General features: G+C 43.1%; 1 protein-coding gene across 1 annotated transcript in view; it reads left to right on the top strand.

Moving 5' to 3' along the window:
• The window catches only part of Jhy (junctional cadherin complex regulator), a 60530-nt gene that overhangs the window by 28976 nt on the left and 11538 nt on the right, over positions 1–20016 (top strand). Inside the window, exons 4-6 of the mRNA XM_045145799.1 lie at positions 6259–6372; positions 11862–12511; positions 18182–18476. Of these exons, the coding sequence (XP_045001734.1) occupies positions 6259–6372; positions 11862–12511; positions 18182–18476 (1059 nt within the window). The remainder of the gene's footprint in view (positions 1–6258; positions 6373–11861; positions 12512–18181; positions 18477–20016) is intronic.

The raw sequence follows: 20016 nt of genomic DNA, 5'->3' as shown, positions 1-20016 counted from the left end.
GAGAGAGAAAGAGGCAAAGAGAGAATTGGCATGCCAGGGCCTTTCAGTCACTGTGAACTAACTCCAAATGTGTGCGCCCCCTTGTGTGCATGTACGACATTGCATGCTTGTGTCACTGCATCTGGCTATGTGGAACCTGGAGATTCAAAGATGCATTTTTAGGCTTTGCAGGCAAGTGCCTTAACTGCTAAACCATCTCTCCAGCCCTAGTGAGGTTCTCAAGTCCCACCTCTATTCTGCTTGTAATGATTCTTCCACAGAGTGTGAACTCTGTAGCTGGTCATTGATTGATAGATTTTCTTATTCTGTCCTGTGCCGCCTAAGAGCACTTACTTATGACCATATAATTTCAATTGTACTGTATGGTTTTTCCAATACAAGGCATTTCTTAAGGCTCTTGCTTGTATTAACTACTCAATACTTAGTTAGTTAGTGGTTCAAATCACCTGTTTGACCCATAGAGTGATACTTCATTAGATCATATGATGGAAAGAGATCTATGAAAAGAAAACTTTGTATATGACTTAAGCATGCCCTTTGACGGCTGGAAATTTACACAATTTATTATTTTTAAGCTGTCAAAAACATGCACAAAGAGGCATAATGTGTAATTCTATGCTGTCTTGCACAGGACACTCAACACCATGCTGAAGTGAAATCAAAAGCTGTGACAATTTTTTTCTGTCATTTTTGTTAAATGGCTCAAACATCCGTGAACCTGTCATCTTTTGATGCTGTTGTCAGTGTATTCCTCTCAAGGAGCTCATGGGCCAGCAAGAAGGAGGCACGTAAGCTATCAGCAGCCTCTGAAAATAGGCTCGGCACCACTCGTTCAAACTCCTCAAAGCTGGAATGTTCCAAATCCAAAACTTTCTGAGCCACTGGCAAGATGCCACAAGTAAAAAATTCTATGTGTGTGGTAAAAACAATGCATAAAATTTTCCTTGGCTACGTGTATGAGGAATATAGAAAACATAAGTAAATTTCATATTTAGGCTTGGGTCACCTCCTCAAGATATCTCATTATGTATGTGCAAATATTCCCAAATCTCCCCAAATAAGAACTCAACATCACATCTCCTCCAAGCATTTTGAATAGGGAATACTCATCCAGTACTAGTTCCTAAAGGAATCCTGGCCTCTGGCAAGGGAAATCAGAGAGGGCATCCTGTGTGAGGCCACTTTGGAGTCATGGAACTGATCCTTTGGAGAGAACTAGAAGCTGGCAGTGGAGGTGGCAGTGAAGGTACTGAAGGCCAAGTGCACGTGTAGTGATCCAAAGTGGTGAATGGACGGTTTGAGCAGAAAAATGCCTGTACAGCAGGACCTCTCTAGTACTAGTCAGAAACTGGAAGCCAGTCCATGCAGTTAGCTTGGTAAAGGCAGATATGGAAAACGACAGCTGCATACCCCAACCATTCTGTTTTCACTTAAAGTATATGAATGTGCATTGATTGACCAGTGTTATGCCGTCATCCTGCATTCTGATGACTAAAATTTCACATTATCTTTCTTGCACCAGTTTGAGAAGACTTAATGACTCCCAGTTTTGATTTCTTCACAGAAAACACAAATTTAGGAGCCTTTGGAAAGAATCCGAGTACATAATCTCTCTGGATTTTTATGACTGTTTCCCCTAATCTTTTTTAATTGTTTACTTATTCACAAGCATAGAGAGAGACAGGGAGAGAATGGACACACCAGGGCCTCTAGCCATTGCCAATGAACTCCAAATACATGTGCCACCTTGTGCATCTGGCTTTACATGGATACTGGAAAATCAAACCAGTGTCACAGGCTTTGCAGGCAAGTGCCTTAACTCCATGTCTCCATGTCCCTCCAATCTTTTAATTTTTAGTTTATTGGTTTTTGTTGTCACATGTTATTTTGCCATTTGCTTTTATTGGGTCATTCTAGATCATTTAGCTTAGTTTTCATGAAAATGATACCCCTGGGATTATGCTCAGGTATCTCCATATTATTTAATCTTTATGTGTGTTTCGTAATTTTAACAGCAAGCACAGTAGGGACAAACATATGAAGAAACAAATATAAAATATCACTTAGTGGAAGTAGAGGTTCCAAGGTGACATCCAAAGGGCCTCCAACATGAGTATCCAGTTGGTGGGCAGCAGTGAACCATCTCCAAGACAAGTGAAATGTGTAAGAACTAAATGAGTGAAGGAGAAAGGCTACTGTTAGAGCTGCACGTGACTAGAGTATGAGGGTGGAATGTGGATATTTGGACTGTAGAAACTGGCAGATACCTTCCATGCAGTCCCAGATAGGTCACCTCTGAAGTAGGCGTTCTCAGAATGGGCTTCCCAGATCAGCAGCATCACCTTCTGGGAACTTACTAAAAGTGTAAATTCTTGGGCCCCATCCCAAATTTCCTGAGTGAGGTCCAGCTTGAATCCCAGCACTTGGGAGGCAGGGGTAAGAGGATTGCTGTGAGTTCAAGGCCACCCTGGGACTACATAGTGAATTCCAGGTCAACCTGAGTGAGAGTGAGACCCTACTTCAAAACACACACACACACACACACACACACACACACACACACAAAAGATGGAGGACAATCCACATCAACCTCCATCCTCCATACGTGTGCAAACACACTTGCACAAACTCCCACACATATGTATACCCACACACATATGAACATGCATACACACATGCATATACCCTCACACACACATTGAGCCAGGTGTGGTGGCATGTGCCACAAAAGCATATCCAAAGACTTCAGTGTCTTCAACTTCTTATTCCACATACACATGCTAACTACGTTCCATAAGAACAGAGCAAGTGTGCACCATCAGAGTCCAAATACTTCACGTCTCTACATAGCTGAATAATCAAAGCAGCTGTATTGAATATCAGCAAGACCACCCAACAATGGTAGAGCATTTATATCAGCCTCTTTTGCTGGACACGTGTAAATACAGATGACAGCATGCAGACATTAGCAGGTATAAACCAGCACTCAGCAAAATGTATCAGGAATAGGACAGAGGATCACTCGTTAGCCAAGAGAATAAAGAAACACTCGTTGAATGGAGTGATTGTGCCCAGGGAGACTGGAGAGCAAAGGTGCTGGAATGGTGGTTAGCAAATACCGCATCAGACTGGCTGTGCCCTTTGGGCATGTGCTAGCTGCCAGTACAACCCCAGAGAGGAATGAGCATAGCAAAGACCTTCTGGACGGATGTGGGCTCCACAGCCGACAGCAGGACAGCAGGAAAAGCAAATGCAAGGGAGATGGACAAAGCCTCCCGTGATGGCAGAGCTGGCTCTCAGTGCTCACTAGCATGTGGCCCCGTGTGTCTATGCAGATACCTGCCTCACACAGCTCTGGGTAAAGCAACTTTGTTTTCTGTGGCAGTCTGATTCTCTAAGAACTTGATGGGTTTCTTTGAGAGTTTCTTTGAGCCGGTCTAGCTCAGCTGTACTCAATCTGGGTTGCTTTCCTCTCTACAAACCCTCACTTCAAAGCAAGGAACATAATGTACAATTTTTTAATGGCTCTAGACCCAGGCACTCAGACTCTCTGCTCTGCGCCTTACCTCAGTGTAAACACCTAATCAAGATTGCCTGCGCTCCAACAATAGCAGCCAAATGCAATTGGAGAACCACAAGCCTTTGAAGTCCTCCCTGCAAAGGCCGGTTTTCTAGTCCGGGATAATGACAAGCCATGATTGCTGTCTTTGTTGTATCTTTTCAGTGGAGAAGCAATTATAGGCCCCAATTTAACAGAATAGACATTACACAGCTTATGATGCTCAAAATGCAATTTCATTTGATCATTTTCTCGATTTGATTGGTATTAATAGAATGGTTCACAAAAAAAAAAAAAAATAGCTGGCAGAGGTTGTGTCCCATTCCACTTTCAAAGAGATAACGTAGAAGTGTGCTTTACTTGGCTGGCGAGTCTCGCTGGGGTGATTCAGCCACTGAGTTCCACCAAAACAACATGTGGATGGAAACACTGTGCATCCTTCACTCCCTGGCAAAGAAAGCAGTGGATGCCATGTTTTTAAGTTATAGTTTTTGTCAGGATTACTTGAGATTCCTTCATTGTCAATGGGAAAATTAAAGTCAACCAGTGATAAGTGAATCAATGAAACCAAGTCTCCTTTATTTCTTAGCCATTTGCAAAAGTCAGGGAATGTCCATGCTAGTGACACATCCATGAAAGATCTCAATTTCTCCCACCCCCTGGGCAGAAGGGGTTTGTCACATCTTTAAGGTTAAAAGATTATCTCTGGGCTGGGGAGATGGCTAGTGGATAAAGTGCTTGTCTTGTAAGCATGAGGACCTGAGCTTAGAGCCCCAGCACCTGTGTAGTATACTTGATAGTAGGTGTGGCAATTCACCTGTAATTCCAGCCCTCAGGAGTCAGAGACCGGATAGAGGAGGGTGGCTGGAGGGAAACCAAGCTGAATAGCTAGACTAGCTGAATCAGTGAGCTCTGGGTTCAAGTGAGAGACCCTATTTCTACACATGCAGAAAAGAAAAGTTTTATTTTTAAAGGCTGGAGAGATGGCTTAGCAATTAAGGTGTTTGCCCGCAAAGACAAAGGACCCAGGTTCGATTCCCCAGTACCCATGTAAGCCAAATTCACAAAGTGGTGCTTGTGTCTGGAGTTTGTTTGCAGTGGCTAGAGGCCCTGGTATACCTATTCTGTCTCTCTATTTGACCCCCCCAAATAAACAGAAATAAATAATAAAAAAAAGTTTTGAAAAAAATCAAATAAGAAATAAACAGATTTTTCCCCTTGCTGGCTTATTCAACCTACTTAGATTTTTTTTTTTCACTCTCTTCACCATCATCTCTCCTCTATGACAGAGTTAACTTTTCTTTTTAACTGGATTGTGTTTCTGTTGACCATCATAGTGATAAGGGACAGAAACCTTTGTAATAGCCAGATATGTGCCTGGAAATCCAAGTATTCTAGAGGCTGAAGCAGGAGGATTAAGGTCAGTTTGAGGTGTGTTAGCAAGACCTCGTCTCAAAAAAAAAAAAAAAAAAAGAAAAGAAAAAGAAGAAAACAGGATAGAGAAATGCCTTAGTGTTTAAGGCACTTGCCTGCAAAACCAAAGGACCAAGGTTCAAAACCCCATAACCTACATAAGCCAGATACACACGGTGGTGCATGCCTCTGGAGTTCATTTGCAGTGTGGCTGGAGGCCCTGGTATGCCTATTCTCCTTTATTTCTCTCTCTCAAATAAATAAAGAAATATGAAATATTTTGAAAAAACACAGCAGTAGTGAAACTACTTAGGAAGAAGTGGTTCAGAGAGAGGGAATAGGGAAGAAGAGAGAGTAATGGGGGATGAGTATGCTCAAAATTGATCATGTATAAAAATTGTCAAAAATAAAATAAAAATTTAGAGGCTGGAGAGATGGCTTAGCAGTTAAAGGTGCTAGCTTGTAAAGCCTGCCAGGCCAGGTTCAGTTTTCCAGCACCCACATAAAGCTGGGTGCAAAGTGGTGCATGCAGCCTACATCAGTGGGGCAGGGGTGGTGGGAGAATCCAAAGCTTGAGGGCCAGGTAGCCTGCAGGCTAGGAGTCAGTTAGTAGAAAACCTGCCTCACAGACAGTTACTTGTGGGTATTCTGTTCTGATAACTGTTCTGAAATTGGGTCCCCTAAGTAGGCATGGGATGTTTCACCTAAGTATTTGACCTTAAGATGCCAAGTCTCCCTTTATGCTTGCAAGAGAAAGCTTTGTTTATTCTCATTTTCCTGGAGAACAATCCAGGTACCCATTATGTTTTGGAAGAGTTAGAGCACATCCAGTGTCCTACTGGGAGCTGGTGGATACTTTAGGAGCTGGGGCCTCGTTTGAGGAATTAGGTCATAGGAGTATGCCCTTAAAGAGTATAATGGCAAACCAGCCCTCCTCTGTCTCTTGCTTCCCATCTATACTGAAGTAAACAGCTTTGCTTCAACTTGTGCCACCCCCTGATATTCTGCCTCACCCCAGGCCCAAAAATGTGAAGGCCAAGTAACCATAGGCTCTGCAACCGTGAGCCACAGCAAGCATTTCCTATGTGTCATTGTTTTCTTAGGGATTTGTGTCACAGCAGTGGAACGATGACTAGCCCAGTCCTGGAGGACTGCAGAGACAAACCCCTGTAATAAAATGTAAAGCCGCCTTTGCCAAACCTCCTCCCAGAGCCCGCAGACTGGAGCCCCGTGACTGTAAGACTGAAATGAATCCACTTAACGAGCTGCATGTTCTGCCCTCTTAGATCTCCTACCCCATCAAAGTAACTGACAAGATGACCACCCCGAGTGCCAAACAGGTTGAAGATGCCTCCATCGACCCCGAGGACACCTGGCACCAGAGAGCGCAACAACTAAAGGTCACTTGCTAGATTGTATGCTAAGTGTGTTTCAAGAGATGTCACTAATATAAGTAATGTTTTTTCTGAGTTCTTATCAGTTAAGGGTTTACTTTTGTGCCTAGAATAGTTGCCTGTCATCCTATTCAGAAGACTGGCTTCTGCCCAGAGGAATGCCTCAAAGCATCACCTGGTCCCCTTGAGCCCCTGTGCTGAGACAGTGAGGAAGTAGAATCAATTAACTTAGCAGTGATTTCAGTAGAAGGCAAGGCAGCAGTAAAAATCATTTCTGACTGTCTAATTAGCAGTGCCCATGTCACTGACGAAGGAAAGGAAGGCCTGGGTGCTGAGAGTGAAAGGAAGAAGAGGGCGGGCCCAGGAGAAGGCCTGATTTGGAGGCACTTGTAGGAAGGAGGAAGTGGGATCTGGTCACGGAGCTCAGGGGAGGCATCTGAGTTAGCCACATCCACTTGTATTATGAGCCCTTCCCGATGGCCTGAGGCTGTAGGGAAGGCTGAGATGCCTAGGAAATAACTTCATATGAAAAGGTAGAGAAACCGCGGCACTGTTCTTGGCCACTGGGGGGCTGATAATGGCCTGAGCCAAACCATTTTCCTGAGTAGTAAAATTGAACCCCCTGCTACACGGTACAGAGTTGGGAAAGAGGTGGGAAGTGGACACCAGTAGACAGTCTAACCAATCAAGTCACTTGGCTCTGAGTAGAGAGAGAGTTTAACCAGAGAATGGAGTACAATGAGAGGTTCATGCACTCTTTTCAGAGACGAGATATAGTTAACATTTCCATGCTAGAAAGAATCAGGAACTAGAAGATAGGCTGAGAAAAGACAGAAAATGTGCCTGTGACCATTGGAAGTCCAAGCATGTTCACTATTAAAATATTGAGACTGATGCCAGGGATGGAGTTCCATGATAGGACATCCATCCTAGCATGCATAAGGTCCTAAATTCTGTCCCCAACACTGCAAAGATGAAATACTAAAACCACAAGATCATCATGATTTGTACGTGAGACACTTGTACCTGCCTAAGATCTTTACTTCAAACCAAGTTATTCAATTCCATGAAACTTGTCCACAGGTCCTGAGTCATTCTATGACCTCTGTGACTCTTCTCAGGCTTCCTGGTGATGGCCACACTGAATTTGTTGCTCACCCACGAGCTGTGTTGGGCAGTTCGAGGAAGCGCATCCCCTGGCAGAAGATCCTTCCCAGGTGTCCCAGCCTGTTTAAGCCACTATGACAAAACTCAGACACTAGATGGCTTATGAGTAGCAGAAATGTGTTCTCACAATTTGGAGGCTGGGAAATCCAAAACCAAGAATCACCAGGTTAGGGCTTCCTAGCTCATCAGTAGACTGTCTCAATTGTGTTCTTACATGGCGAAAGGGAAAAGGGGAACCCTCTTTTATTTTATTCAGGAAGGCTGTCCTGTGACCTAACTGTCTTCCACTTTCAAATACCATTGTCTTGGAGGTTAAGATTTGTGACATAAATTGTGTGGGGGCAAACACAGCACCAGACACAAAGCATGTTATCAACACCAAAAATAGAGTCCCTCCATCAAGTGAACACTCAAAAGGATGAAATATGATGCTTTCATTCTTACCACACTAGCAGAACTCTTGGCTTTCAGGTGAACAAAAGGTGGTGTAGTCTGAAAAGCAAAGGGGACCTTTCACTTATCAAAGTCAGGCCAAAATCAGCTCCTTGGTCACCTCCTCCTGCCCGCCCCCGCCCCCCAGCTTTCTGCAAAGCTATGGATTTTGCTCTTGCCTTCAACACCACCAGTAGGTCTGTGTTGCTTCTATTCATCATTCTGAACAGGGCCCTTTCTGACTGACAATGAGAATAGAGGCAGTTGATTTTTGTGCTTGAAATTTTCTTAGTATTATCAGATAGAACTAGTAACTCAGCTCAAAAAAAATCTCCATTTAAAAAATATTCTTTAAAAAAATTTTGTTACTTTTCTGTATTTATTTGAGAGCGACAAATAGAAAGAGGCAGATAGAGAGAGAGAGAGAGAGAGAGAGAGAGAGAGAGAGAGAGAGAGAGAGAGAATGGGCACGCCAGGGCCTCCAGCCACTGCAAACAAACTTCAAATGCTTGCACCCCCTTGTGCATCTGGCTAACATGGGTTCTGGGGAATCAAGCCTCAAACTGGGGTCCTTAGGCTTCACAGGCAAGCGCTTAACCACTAAGCCATCTCTCCAGCCCTAAAACATATTTTATAAATGAGTGAGAGAGAGAGTATGGGTGCACCAGGACCTCTTGCTACTGCGAATGAACTCCAGGTGCATGTACCACTTTATGCATCTGACTTTACCTAGGTACTAGAGAATTGAGCCCAAGCCATCAGGCTTTTTCAGCAAGAACCTTTAACCACTGAACAATCTCCCCAGACCAAACAACTTGTATTTTATTATTGATGAACAGAGTAGGAAATGAGAATATAATGGAAATTTCTCCACATCAGAAGTGATCTTTGAATCCCCATACAAATCTCTCCAATCTCCAGGGCTGAGTCAACGTAGCTAAGAGCAATAGTGACCTTTAGGTTAAAATAGATGAGCTTCTCGCCAGTGTGGTGGCACATGCTTTTAATTCCAGTACTCAGGAGGCTGAGGTAAAAAGATCGCTGTGAGTTCAAAGCTAGCCTGGAGCCACAGAGTAAGTTCCAAGTCAGCCTGAGCTAGAGTGAGACCCTACCTCAAAACAAACAAATAAACAAAACCGGACAACCATCTGGTTGGGATGAAAGTGTGCATTCTGCTTTCTGCTTATGGAGTGTCAGCAGGAGAGCCATAAGAGAGGAATAGCCAGACACTACCTTGTGCAGGGCTGGAAGCAAACTTCCTTTGGGTGATACAGGAAGAATAAACATTGATGACTAAGGATGAGTCTTGCTCTGAAATTGTCATCCCAGTTTAAGGCATGGAGATTTCTCAGTGCTAACACTCCACATGTGACATGAAAACCTACTGCCATTAAGCAGTTAGTCTGAGTGCACATAGGGTGTGCCAATTGCTAGTGTGGGTAACAAAAGAACCCCAGTGAGAGCAGGATGAAATAGAGGATTTCAGTGCTGATGGAGATTAAATAGGCTGAGAACAGCTTTGTATATTAACTTAAGGGAACTTGGGTCTCACCACCTCAAGAGTGACACCTGATGCCTCAATTGTAGGGTAATAAATCTTCAGTAAGCCACAGATCTCAAGTAGGCTACTTGGAAGGTGAGAGAAATCACATCAAGCCCATAATGCCTTTATTTGTGGGGGCTGAAATGTCATGTCTGGGCACTCACATTTATGTGAATAGCAGATTTAACACTCGAGACAATTGAAGTTTCATAAAGTGATGAGTCCTTGGCCTTGTTGACAAAGCACCCTGTGAGGAGGACCTCTGTGATCTGAACCTCAGCAGCACAGATAACAGCATGGCTAAAGTGCTAACCTGGGATGCCCGATCTGGTACCCGAGCAAAGGCCTCTGTCATAGGCTTTTACTTCTTTGGTGGCAATGAGGAAAGAAAACTGAAGAAATGTAAGTCAGGTGGGAGCAGACAGAGTCCCCATTTATTTATTTCTCAGAGAGTTAAAGGCCAAACAAATACTGAGAATAAAGACATGATCTGTACTAGTATTTACAAATAATAGCAAAGGGGATGTTTGTACCTTCATAAATAGTGAAGAGAGCAATGAAAAGAGCTATCATGTTTCAGGAACATGTCTATAAGATTATAACATAGCAATTTCTTCTGGGCCCACTATAAACAAAGATGGTCTTGGCAAAGACTCTGTCCACATTCCTCTAATCAACTCCATACAACATGGGAAGAGAAAATCTTTCCCACCTTAGCAAAGGTGTTAGCATTGTTCTTAAAAACTGGAAGTTTGTAGGACAAAACATAGGTAGCAGTTGCCCCCATAAACTCAAATTCCAAAGGAAGCATATAGTATGTTTCAAACAAAAGTCATTCCTTATCAAAAAGCTGATATACAAAACAATGCATGTTGTTGCTTTAAGCTTAACAGTCTTAACTTTATTGTCATAATGTGACTTCATTAGAAATTGGACAGTACTTAATATTATTCAGGAGCAGGATGAGTCTTGCAGATTGAATCAGGAAGGTAAGACAAAAACTAAAATCTTATAACATGATCCTGCCTCATAACAAGCTGAAACCATTTGAAAAAAAAAAGCATGCTTTTACTCAGTTTTTGATATTTTTCTCTAATGTTCTACCTAATGGCTCTATTTATCAATTAACATTGTATAGAAATGAGTCGTAAAGGGTTCTTTTACATGTGTGCCCAGAAAGGAACAAATATGGTACAGTTATACAACCCATCAATTCATATGGTCATCTTACTGTTTCAATAAGCATTTAATCATTCGTTCCAAAGGCCTCTTGACTCATCTAGTTTTTCACAAAGTAATGAGTGCTCTATTCCTTGGAAAACATTCCTAAATGGCTATAGCACAATATAGTTACATAGTGTATCTATTATACCAGGAGTACATTTTGTTGTTACTAGACTTTGAAAAGCATAAAGACTGTTCTAAAATTGAAATCTTTTCCCCCAGATGTTTGATTCCTAAGTACAGGCTATATTGAGGAGCAGAAGCAAAACAGCCCTTGTGGTTTCACAGATGTCCTATCACAGCTCTGGCTCTTTTATATCCTCTGAATAAAATCTAATTTGTTTCATCTGGTGAAGAGGTCATGCCTAGCTTCTGACCTATATGAGTAAGAAGAGCTGACAGTCTGAACTGTATTTCATATTAAACTTGGACTTGGCTAGTAAAGCAAATCACAGGTGTTTTCTAGTTAGGAATTTGATTTATATTCTCTTTCTCTGTATGTCTTTGTAGGTAAAGCTTCTCTGTAGTCCATTCACATTCGGTAACACTTCCCTTTAGAGCTATGAGTCAGACTTGTCCTTGACAAAGCCTGTTTTAAGCTGCCAATCTCTTTCTAGGCTCATAATCTAAAATTTCTGGTGCACCCTTCAATTTTCTGAAATTAGGAAAGGACCCTCTGTACTCTTCCCTTTTCAATTCCATGGCTGCTTTCCTGGAAGTGTCAGTTCCCAGTTTTCAAAAGCTTCAGTTTGGGACTGGTGAGATGCCTCATTTGGTAAAGCGCTCACTGCACAGGGATGAAGACCTGAGTTCTGATCCCCAGCACCCACATAAACACTGGGTATGGTAACAGTTCTCTGTAATCCCATCATGGGGACACAGGGACAGAAGGATTCCTGGGGTTTGCTGGTTAGCCAGAATAAGCAAATATGTGAGAGATCCTGCCTCAGCAAATAGACAGGGGAAAGTCACTGAGGAAGACAGATCCATGACACCAACCTCTGGCCTCCACACGTACATGCACCCGTGCACACATGCACAGCACACTCATATACATGCCAAAAAAGCATTGACTTAAATTTTATGAAGAGCACCAATCTAATTTTACCTTAACTATGACATCTTTTAGAATTACCAGGAGGAGTGGTCTCAATACGAAGGCGCAAAGTCAAGCTATGTCCCCAGAGGTCAGCCCTCTGAAGCAGCAAATAGCCAGCAACCTTCCAGGAGACCAGCCAAGCCCAAGGTTCGAAAACAACATAAACATAAGAACAGCCAGAAGTCTGTGGTAACCCCAGAGCGCATCATTAGTCGAAGAAATGAGAAGAACATGGTCCAGCAGCAACACCCAACCGAGCCTGTGGCTCCCTCACTACCGTACGAGCCAGTTGCACTTATGAGTGCGTCTAACAGTGATTCACAAGAGCCCAGTGCACTCAGGAGCCACAAGCCCAAAGTCATCTCCAGTGTATATGCTCCACCCAAGCAGGCTTTTGACAATTGCAACATGTTACACAAAAACTTTACTGGATATCACTCAGAGCTGAGTAGAGGACGCAGACAGGAAGAGAAAGGATTCTCATACCAGCAGCCGCCTGCCTATACTCTTTCTACTGCAGGTATAAACGGCCTCAAAGAGCTTTCCCACAGACACATGCCCCTGAGCCAGAAAGACCCTCTGTCCAGTCACAACATGAATGCTCACCGACTGGCTCAAAACAAGAAGCAATCCAGACAGCCGTCCACAGAGATAAAATATAGGAACTTAGAAATGCTATGGTAAGAATTCCATTTTCTTGAGTGGCTTTCCAAAGGAGAAATAAGAGGGCTGTGGAGAAAGAGAGAAGAGGAAAAACAGAATGGAGGAGTCCATGGGGACAGAGAGAGGGGAAAAAACACCACCACCTGACAGCTTCCTTGGCTCCAGTTCTTCCCTGACACCCACTTGGGTGTCCTTGTCTCCTCAGTTACGCTGGAAGCTGGCATCGCTGCGAACGTCCTTCCTGTCCTCTGTAGGTGCGCAGGACGCTAGAGGGATGCAGGAAGGACAGTGGGGCCCAGTCAAAACAAATCAGCATGTTCTCCTCAAATGGGCTGCCCTAAGAAAACAATCAAACATTCCGAAAAGTATGAATGCACCAACATACCATTAGTTGTAGAAATGACCTAAAAAACCAAAGGTGAAGCAATGTTTGGGTGAATTGCGATATTTAGTACCTTGTAATCATTTGAAATTATGACTATAAGGAAAAGTTTCTATACGAAGAAATTAGTAAGATACAACATTATGGCCAAGGAGTCTGCACTCCACTGTGAGAAATGTGCACAGAGGGGAAGGACTTCAAAATGTCGATAATAATTCCCTCTGGAAAAAGGAAGTGGTTATTTTTAATTCTTTATTTATACTTTGAATTGTTCAAATTCCCTACAATATAGGTGTACTTCTACAAACAGGAAAGAGTTTTTAAAATATTTATTTACTTATGTATCTATTCATTTGAGAGCTAGGAGAGAGAGAAAAAGGGAGGGAGAAAGAGAGAGGGAATGGATACACCACAGCCTCTTGTTGCTGTAAACAAACTCCAAACGCACTCACCACTGTGCAGCTGGCATTGTGTGGTACTGGGGCATGGAAGCCAGGCTATCAAGCTTTGGAAGCAAGCTCATTTAACTGCTTTTAACCCTTAACTGCTGTGCCATCTCACTGACCCAAAAGTTGTTGTTGTCATTTTTTTTTTTTTTTTTGAGGTAATGTCTCGCTGTAGCCCAGGCTGACCTGGACTTCACTATGTATTCTCAGGGTGGCCTCAAACTCACGGCGATCCTCCTACCTCTGCCTCCTGAGTGCTGGGATGAAAGTCGTGTGCCATCACGCCTGGCCCCAAAGTTATTTTTAACATCACTTCAGGGGATGGCAGAGGACTGTAGAGCTCTGGATTGGGAAGTCATCTTCTGGCCCCAGCGTAGCTGTCAAGAAGAGAGGGGCCACCTTACTCCAGATCCTTTGCACATGAGCCGTCACGTCCTCCACACGCTGTAGGTCTTCTTGTTTTTTCCAACAAAGTGAGAAATCATAGCGTGCCATTTTCATAGATTGTGCTGCGCCCTTAAACCCGGTACCGTTTGGGAAAATGCCTTGAATTGTCTCATGGGTCTTTCTTTCCGACCATTTCCATCTTCTTTGTCTGCCCTTTCTCAAGGCTCGCTTTACTTGATGTGTATTTCCAGGCTGGTTAAGATTGTTTCTCTCTTTCTGTCATAGTTACTTGGCTCAGCTTCTGTCCTTTCCAGTGCACACACACTCACGAGTCTGCGTGCTCTGTGGCTGTCTTCTGAATGCTCCTCCTGCCGTGGATGCAGCATCATGTCTTCTCATCTTGCATTATCAACAAAGCAAAATGACAAGTGTGAGCCTTTGTAATAAATTTAAAAATATTTTTATCTATTTGAGAGCAGAGAGAGGGGGAGAGAGAAGGAGAGGGGAAAGAGAGCAAATGGGCATACCAGTGCCTCTTGCTGATGCAAACAAATTCCAGACACATACTTTGTGCATCTGTTTTTACATGGGTACTGGGGAATTGAACCCTGGCTGGCAGGCTTTGCAGCAAGTACCTTGAACCACTGAGCCATCTCCCCAGCTCATTTGTGATAATCTTTAAGTGTTTTTAATTTCCTGCTTTGTTTTTCTTTCCTCTGCTTTTTTTTTTTTTTTCTTTGTCTTTACCTGCCTTGCTACCTCCTATGTTAAGGTTGGCCTCCATTGTGCGTCATACAAGACACCGAAAATCTTATCAGGAGCTCTGAGTGGCAGGCCTGTTGTATCTGAGGTTTTGTGGAGTGATCTCATGCACCCTCTGATGGGATGCTTCTCTTGTCAGTTTCAGGTCTTTTTCTTGACTGGTCAGGGTTGTTTCTTTGCCTGGCCTTCACACACAGGAGATTCATTTTTCTCTTCCCTCAGTGTCCTGTGGAGATGGAAAAGGGAACACTTACCTTAAAGCATAGGATGGGAAAAAAGTCTGAATAGTCATTTGTTTGAGCACATGATCCTGCTGCATTAAGTTCATGAATTCTGGGATCACAGGTGTGTGCTGCCAGGCCTACCTTGCTTGCCTAAGCAGACTTTCTTTTTTGGGGGGGGGGTGTGATTTGGTCTTTTTGCAAAAAAAAATCTAATATTATTTTGGGTTTTTTTTTTTTGGTTTTTCGAGGTAGGGTCTCACTCTAGCTCAGGCTGACCTGGAATTCACTATGTAGTCTCAGGGTGGCTTCGAACTCACAGCAATCCTCCTACCTCTGCCTCCCGAGTGCTGGGATTAAAGGTGTGCGCCACCACACCTGGCTTCAAAATAATTTTTTTATTGACAACTCTAAGCATACTTTTAACCAGTTCTCCCTATTTAAGTAACAGTGACACAGGCTTTCACTATCAACAGCCCCATTGTTTATGTGTCTCTCCAAGGTGGATTGCTGCTCTTCAAGCATTTCCAGATGCCAACTTGTGTTTGCTCTCTCGAGGCTGCTCAAGCACTTACCATTCAACCCTCTTCCTGCTTCTGAACTTTGCTCTCTCTCTCTCATGCCCTTTGGTTTTGTTTTGGTTTTGGTTTTGGTTTTATTGACCTTGAACTCACAATGATCCTCCTACCTCTGCTTCCCAAGTGCTGGGATTAAAGGCGTGCGCCACCACACCCAACTTCTCATGCCCTTTTGCTCGCCTTATCCACTGTGGGATATGTCTTTCAGATTTCCTGTGTGTGTGAATATGAGTGCATGTATGTGAGTGGGCTCATGTGTGCTCTGGTGTGCATGTGGAGGTCAGAGGACAGAGTTCACCGTCAGTCCTCACCTTGTTTGAGGCAGGGTCTCTTGTTTCATTGTTCATTGTTGCATTCTGGCCCAAGAGCTTCCAGGAGATTCTTCTTTCTCCACTTCTTTTCTCACTGTGGGCAGCTGGAATTGCAGAGGCTGGAGCTCCAGAATTGAGCTTTCCTTGAATGTGGGTGCCAGGGATCCGAACGTAGGTACTCATGCCTGTGTAGCAAGCACGTCATCCAGGATCACTGCCCCAGCCCCTTATACTTCTTTAGATATCATTTTAATTTGGATTGGGGGTTAAGTTACATTACAAACTCTTCCATTTTTTTTAACACTTTCATTTTGAAAATATTCACATCTAGTAAAAATGACTCAGAACAGGCATTCTACAATACACACATGCACTCCTTTATCTAGCTCCACCATTTTTCTATTTACCATATATCTACCTTTTATCCTTTTATCTATCAATCATCTCTTACACCATTTGTAATCATATTCAGACATCAAAATTTTCTATCATTGAAAATTTAACACATATCTCCTAAGATAACAATCATACTGTTATTGTATCTAAAAAATTAAGTCAATAATGTGTAATATTTGTACACACTTAAATTTTCTTTGTTTTCCCAATTTTTAAAATTGTTTTCATTTATTTACTTGCAAGAATGCACACACACACACACAGAGAGAGAGAGAGACAGAGACAGAGAGAGACACAGAGAGAGAGAGAGAGAGAGAGAGAGAGAGAGAGAGAGAGAATGGATGCACCAGGGCCTCTAGCCACTGCAAGAAACTCTAGATACATGCACCATTTTGTGAATCTGGCTTTACATGTGTACTGGGAAATTGAACCCAGGTTGTTAGACTTTGCAAGCAAACACCTTAACTATTGAGCAATCTTTCCAATCCTTTTTAATTTTATTGTTTTTTGTTTTTTTTTTAAGGTAGGGTCTCACTCTAGCCCAGGCTAACCTGGAACTCACTCTGTAATCCCAGGCAAGCCTCGGACTCACAGCAATCCTCCTGAGTGCTAGCATTAAAGGCATGTGTCACCATGTCTGGTAATTGTATCTTTTATAGCTTAGTTTTATTTTTCTGATCTAGAAGCCAGTCAAAATCCATGCAATTGTTATGTCATTTTAAACTTTAAAACATTGCTGGGCGTGGTGGCACACGCCTTTAATCCCAGCACTCAGGAGGCAGAGGTAGGAGGATCATCATGAGTTTGAGGTCACCCTGAGACTACATAGTTAATTCCAAGTCAGGCTGGACTAGAGTGAGACTTTGCCTTGAAAAACCAAAAAAACAAACAAACAACAACAAAAAACACATCTACACTACATTCTTTTCATTGTCTTCAGTCTTTTAAAAATCTATATACCAGGTATGGTGGTACACACCTTTAATCCCAGCACTCAGGAGGCAGAAGTTGGAGGATCACCATGAGTTTGAGGCCATCCTGAGACTACATAGTGAATTCCTGGTCAGCCTGAGCTAGAGTGAAACCCCTACCTCGAGAAAAAAAAAAAAAAAAAAGTCTATTTTCTGCTTGGCATGGTGGTGCACACCTTTAATTTCAGCACTCAGGAGGCTGAGGTAGGAAGATGCAAATTAATTGTTTTCTCTAGATAGAGTTATCGGTATAATAAACACTTGTGCTCATTTGTTTCTGTGTTTTCAATGTCAAGATTTGCTTTTTCTCATCTTTTAAATGTTCACTTTATGTTATTTTTGCTTGAGTAGAATGTGTGGTGGTAGTGGTGTGTGTGTGTGTGTGTGTGTGTGTGTGTGTGTGTGTGTGTGTGTGTGATACATGTAAATGTATAGATAGATGTGTGTATCTCGTGTACCTGCAAGAAAGCATTTTTAGCCATGGAGCCATTTTCCTAGCCCCTAGGATGGTTTTAATGTCAATTTCTTGGTATTGAACTACCATGATTATGTAGGTTTACATTTGAACCCCAGATATTAAATCCCATAAAAATTCACAGACTTTTTTTTTCCTATTCTGAATCCAGGCCAAGACAGACATGCCTTGTTGTTTCTTAGGACTGGAGAATGGGTTTTAATATAGGATATATTCAAGGGTAATAGTCTGTATTCAAGGATCTTAGCTCGGATTCCCAACCTTACTTAAGGCCAAGCTTTCACATGTCCTCTGCCAGTGTTAATTATTAAAATACAAGTTCTTTGATGCAAAAAATATCACACAAAGGATGCCACCACTTCAGCTAATCCAGAAATCTGCTTGATTTTAGTTCCATTTGTTTTTATCACTGAAGGCTCTCTAGAAATCCAGCCATGGACTCAAAGGGCACTTGTTTAATATCGTCTAACAGTTCAAGGTATTTTGTAGCGGGAAGGTTTTGGCTTTTCAAAATAGTATTTTTTTTTTCTATTCTGGGTGCACAAAGTACAAGTCCTAAAGAAGAAATAAAATACCTGAAAGAAAAAAGAAGGAATTTGAAGATACGAAATTAACATATTCATGGAAAGCTCAGGCTAAAGATGACCAGTTTGATTTGAAGAGTAATGGATACAAATGAATGATTCATAAAGTTTTGTGTACTAGAGGTCGTATGAATTCAAGTTTTCTTAACTAACAGATTTGTGTTTTCTTGGAAGGAAATTCCATTCTTCCTCAGACAGTGATGCTGTGAGAGTTTCGCCAGACTCCCGGCTCACACAGGTCATGGAGCAGCACCAGCAGGCCTTGGTGCAGCTGGCCGAAGTGCAGCCCAGCGATGGGTCCTCGTCCAGTGTCACGCTCCCGCCTATCTTATCCAGGGGCGAAAGTGCATCTCGTCTCAATTTAGAGACAAGTCACAGACCCCAGATGAAAATCAGCCGCAGCAATTCTGAAGGCTACCTGTTTCAGCTGGAAAAGGGAAGAAGGCACAGGAAAAGAAGCAGCCTTAAGGTAATAAAAGCACAATGTAAAAAAAATTATTTATTTGCAAGCAGAGAGATAAGAGAGACACACAGAGAGAATGGGTGTGCCAGGGCCTCTAATCTCTGCAAACAAACTGCCACTTTGAGCCAGAGAGCCTTTCAAGGGTAAGGCTCACTTTTATAACAACTTATTCTCATAAGTACCAACTCAGGGTTCCACAAGGACTACCTTACTTCATTCCATTTTTGTGGGGCGGGGGAGAATTAAGTAGATAATTCAGCCCCATTCTGTTAGTGGTGAATTTCTGCTTGAAACTGTGCTAAGTATGAAATATAAAGATGGAGAGCCACGATATGGCTCCAGAAGAAGCTTAGTGTCCCATGAAGCTGGGGAAGGCAGATGTAAATGGCTTCAGTATAGTCTCGGGGGAGTTGCGGGGACGCATAGGAGGCACAAAGGAGAGCACACATCCTGAGCTGGGGACTGAGCCAGTTTGGGAGGTAATTCTGAGTTGAGTCTTGGAGCCAGCACAGAAGAAAGACTACAAGAGCCTGTCAGGCAGGACCCTGGCAAGAAGCTGGAGCAGCATGGTGCACTCTGGGAAGGGACAAGCACTTCACATGCTGTGGTGGAAATTGGAGAGCACAGGATGTAGTGAGATGTGGTTGAGAAGGTAGGTGCGGCAGTTCTCCTCGGAGTTCTGACTGTTCACTCAGAGAAGGACTTTGTTCTGGAGGCCAGAGGCAGACCATTGAGCCACCATAAAAACAATCAAATTGTGACACACGCCTTTAATCCCAGCATTGGGAAGGCAGAGGTGGGAGGATCTCCATGAATTCAAGGCCACCCTGAGAAAACCTAATGAATTCCAAGTTAGCCTGGGCTACAGTGAAACCCTACCTTGAGAAAACAAAACAAACAAACAAGCAAACAAATCTACTGCTTTTCTGTGGAGGAGAGATGTACCAGGAAGCCACAGAGCTCTGAACCTTCATGGGAGCAGCTAGACAGGAATGGATATCAGTCATACCACAAAAAGAATAGCTTGGGGCTGAGCGATGACCAGGCCCACGCCTGCAGCTCCTGTCATCATCACCACCCTGTTCTCACCCCCCCCCCCACCATGGTGCTAATCCTGATCCACCCTTCACAGTCTTTATTGTGGTGGGGTGCCCAGTCTCTGCCCAGGAATGGAAGTCACTCCTTTCTCAGCTTGGAGTTTGGAAAAACCCAATTCCACTGCAAATAAGGAGGCATTTGTTTCTGGAATCACAGAGTACTTTCTTTCCCACAGAAATATCATTACACATTAGGTGCTTAAGTACCATAAGCACCATTTTCTTTTTTTTTTTTTTTTTTTGGTTTTCTGAGGTAGGGTCTCACTGTAGCCCAGGCTGACCTGGAATTCACTATGGAGTCTCAGGATGGCCTTGAACTCACGGCGATCCTCCTACCTCTGCCTCCCGAGTGCTGGGATTAAAGGCGTGCGCCACCACGCCCGGCTCATAAGCACCATTTTCAAGTAGTTCACAAAGTAAGTCCTGCAGACCAGACTGGGCAGCCGGCT

The sequence above is a fragment of the Jaculus jaculus genome, chromosome 3 (genome assembly GCF_020740685.1).
Source record: "Jaculus jaculus isolate mJacJac1 chromosome 3, mJacJac1.mat.Y.cur, whole genome shotgun sequence".
Classification (NCBI taxonomy): Eukaryota; Metazoa; Chordata; class Mammalia; order Rodentia; family Dipodidae; genus Jaculus; species Jaculus jaculus.
This window is presented reverse-complemented; position numbering and strand designations above follow the sequence as displayed.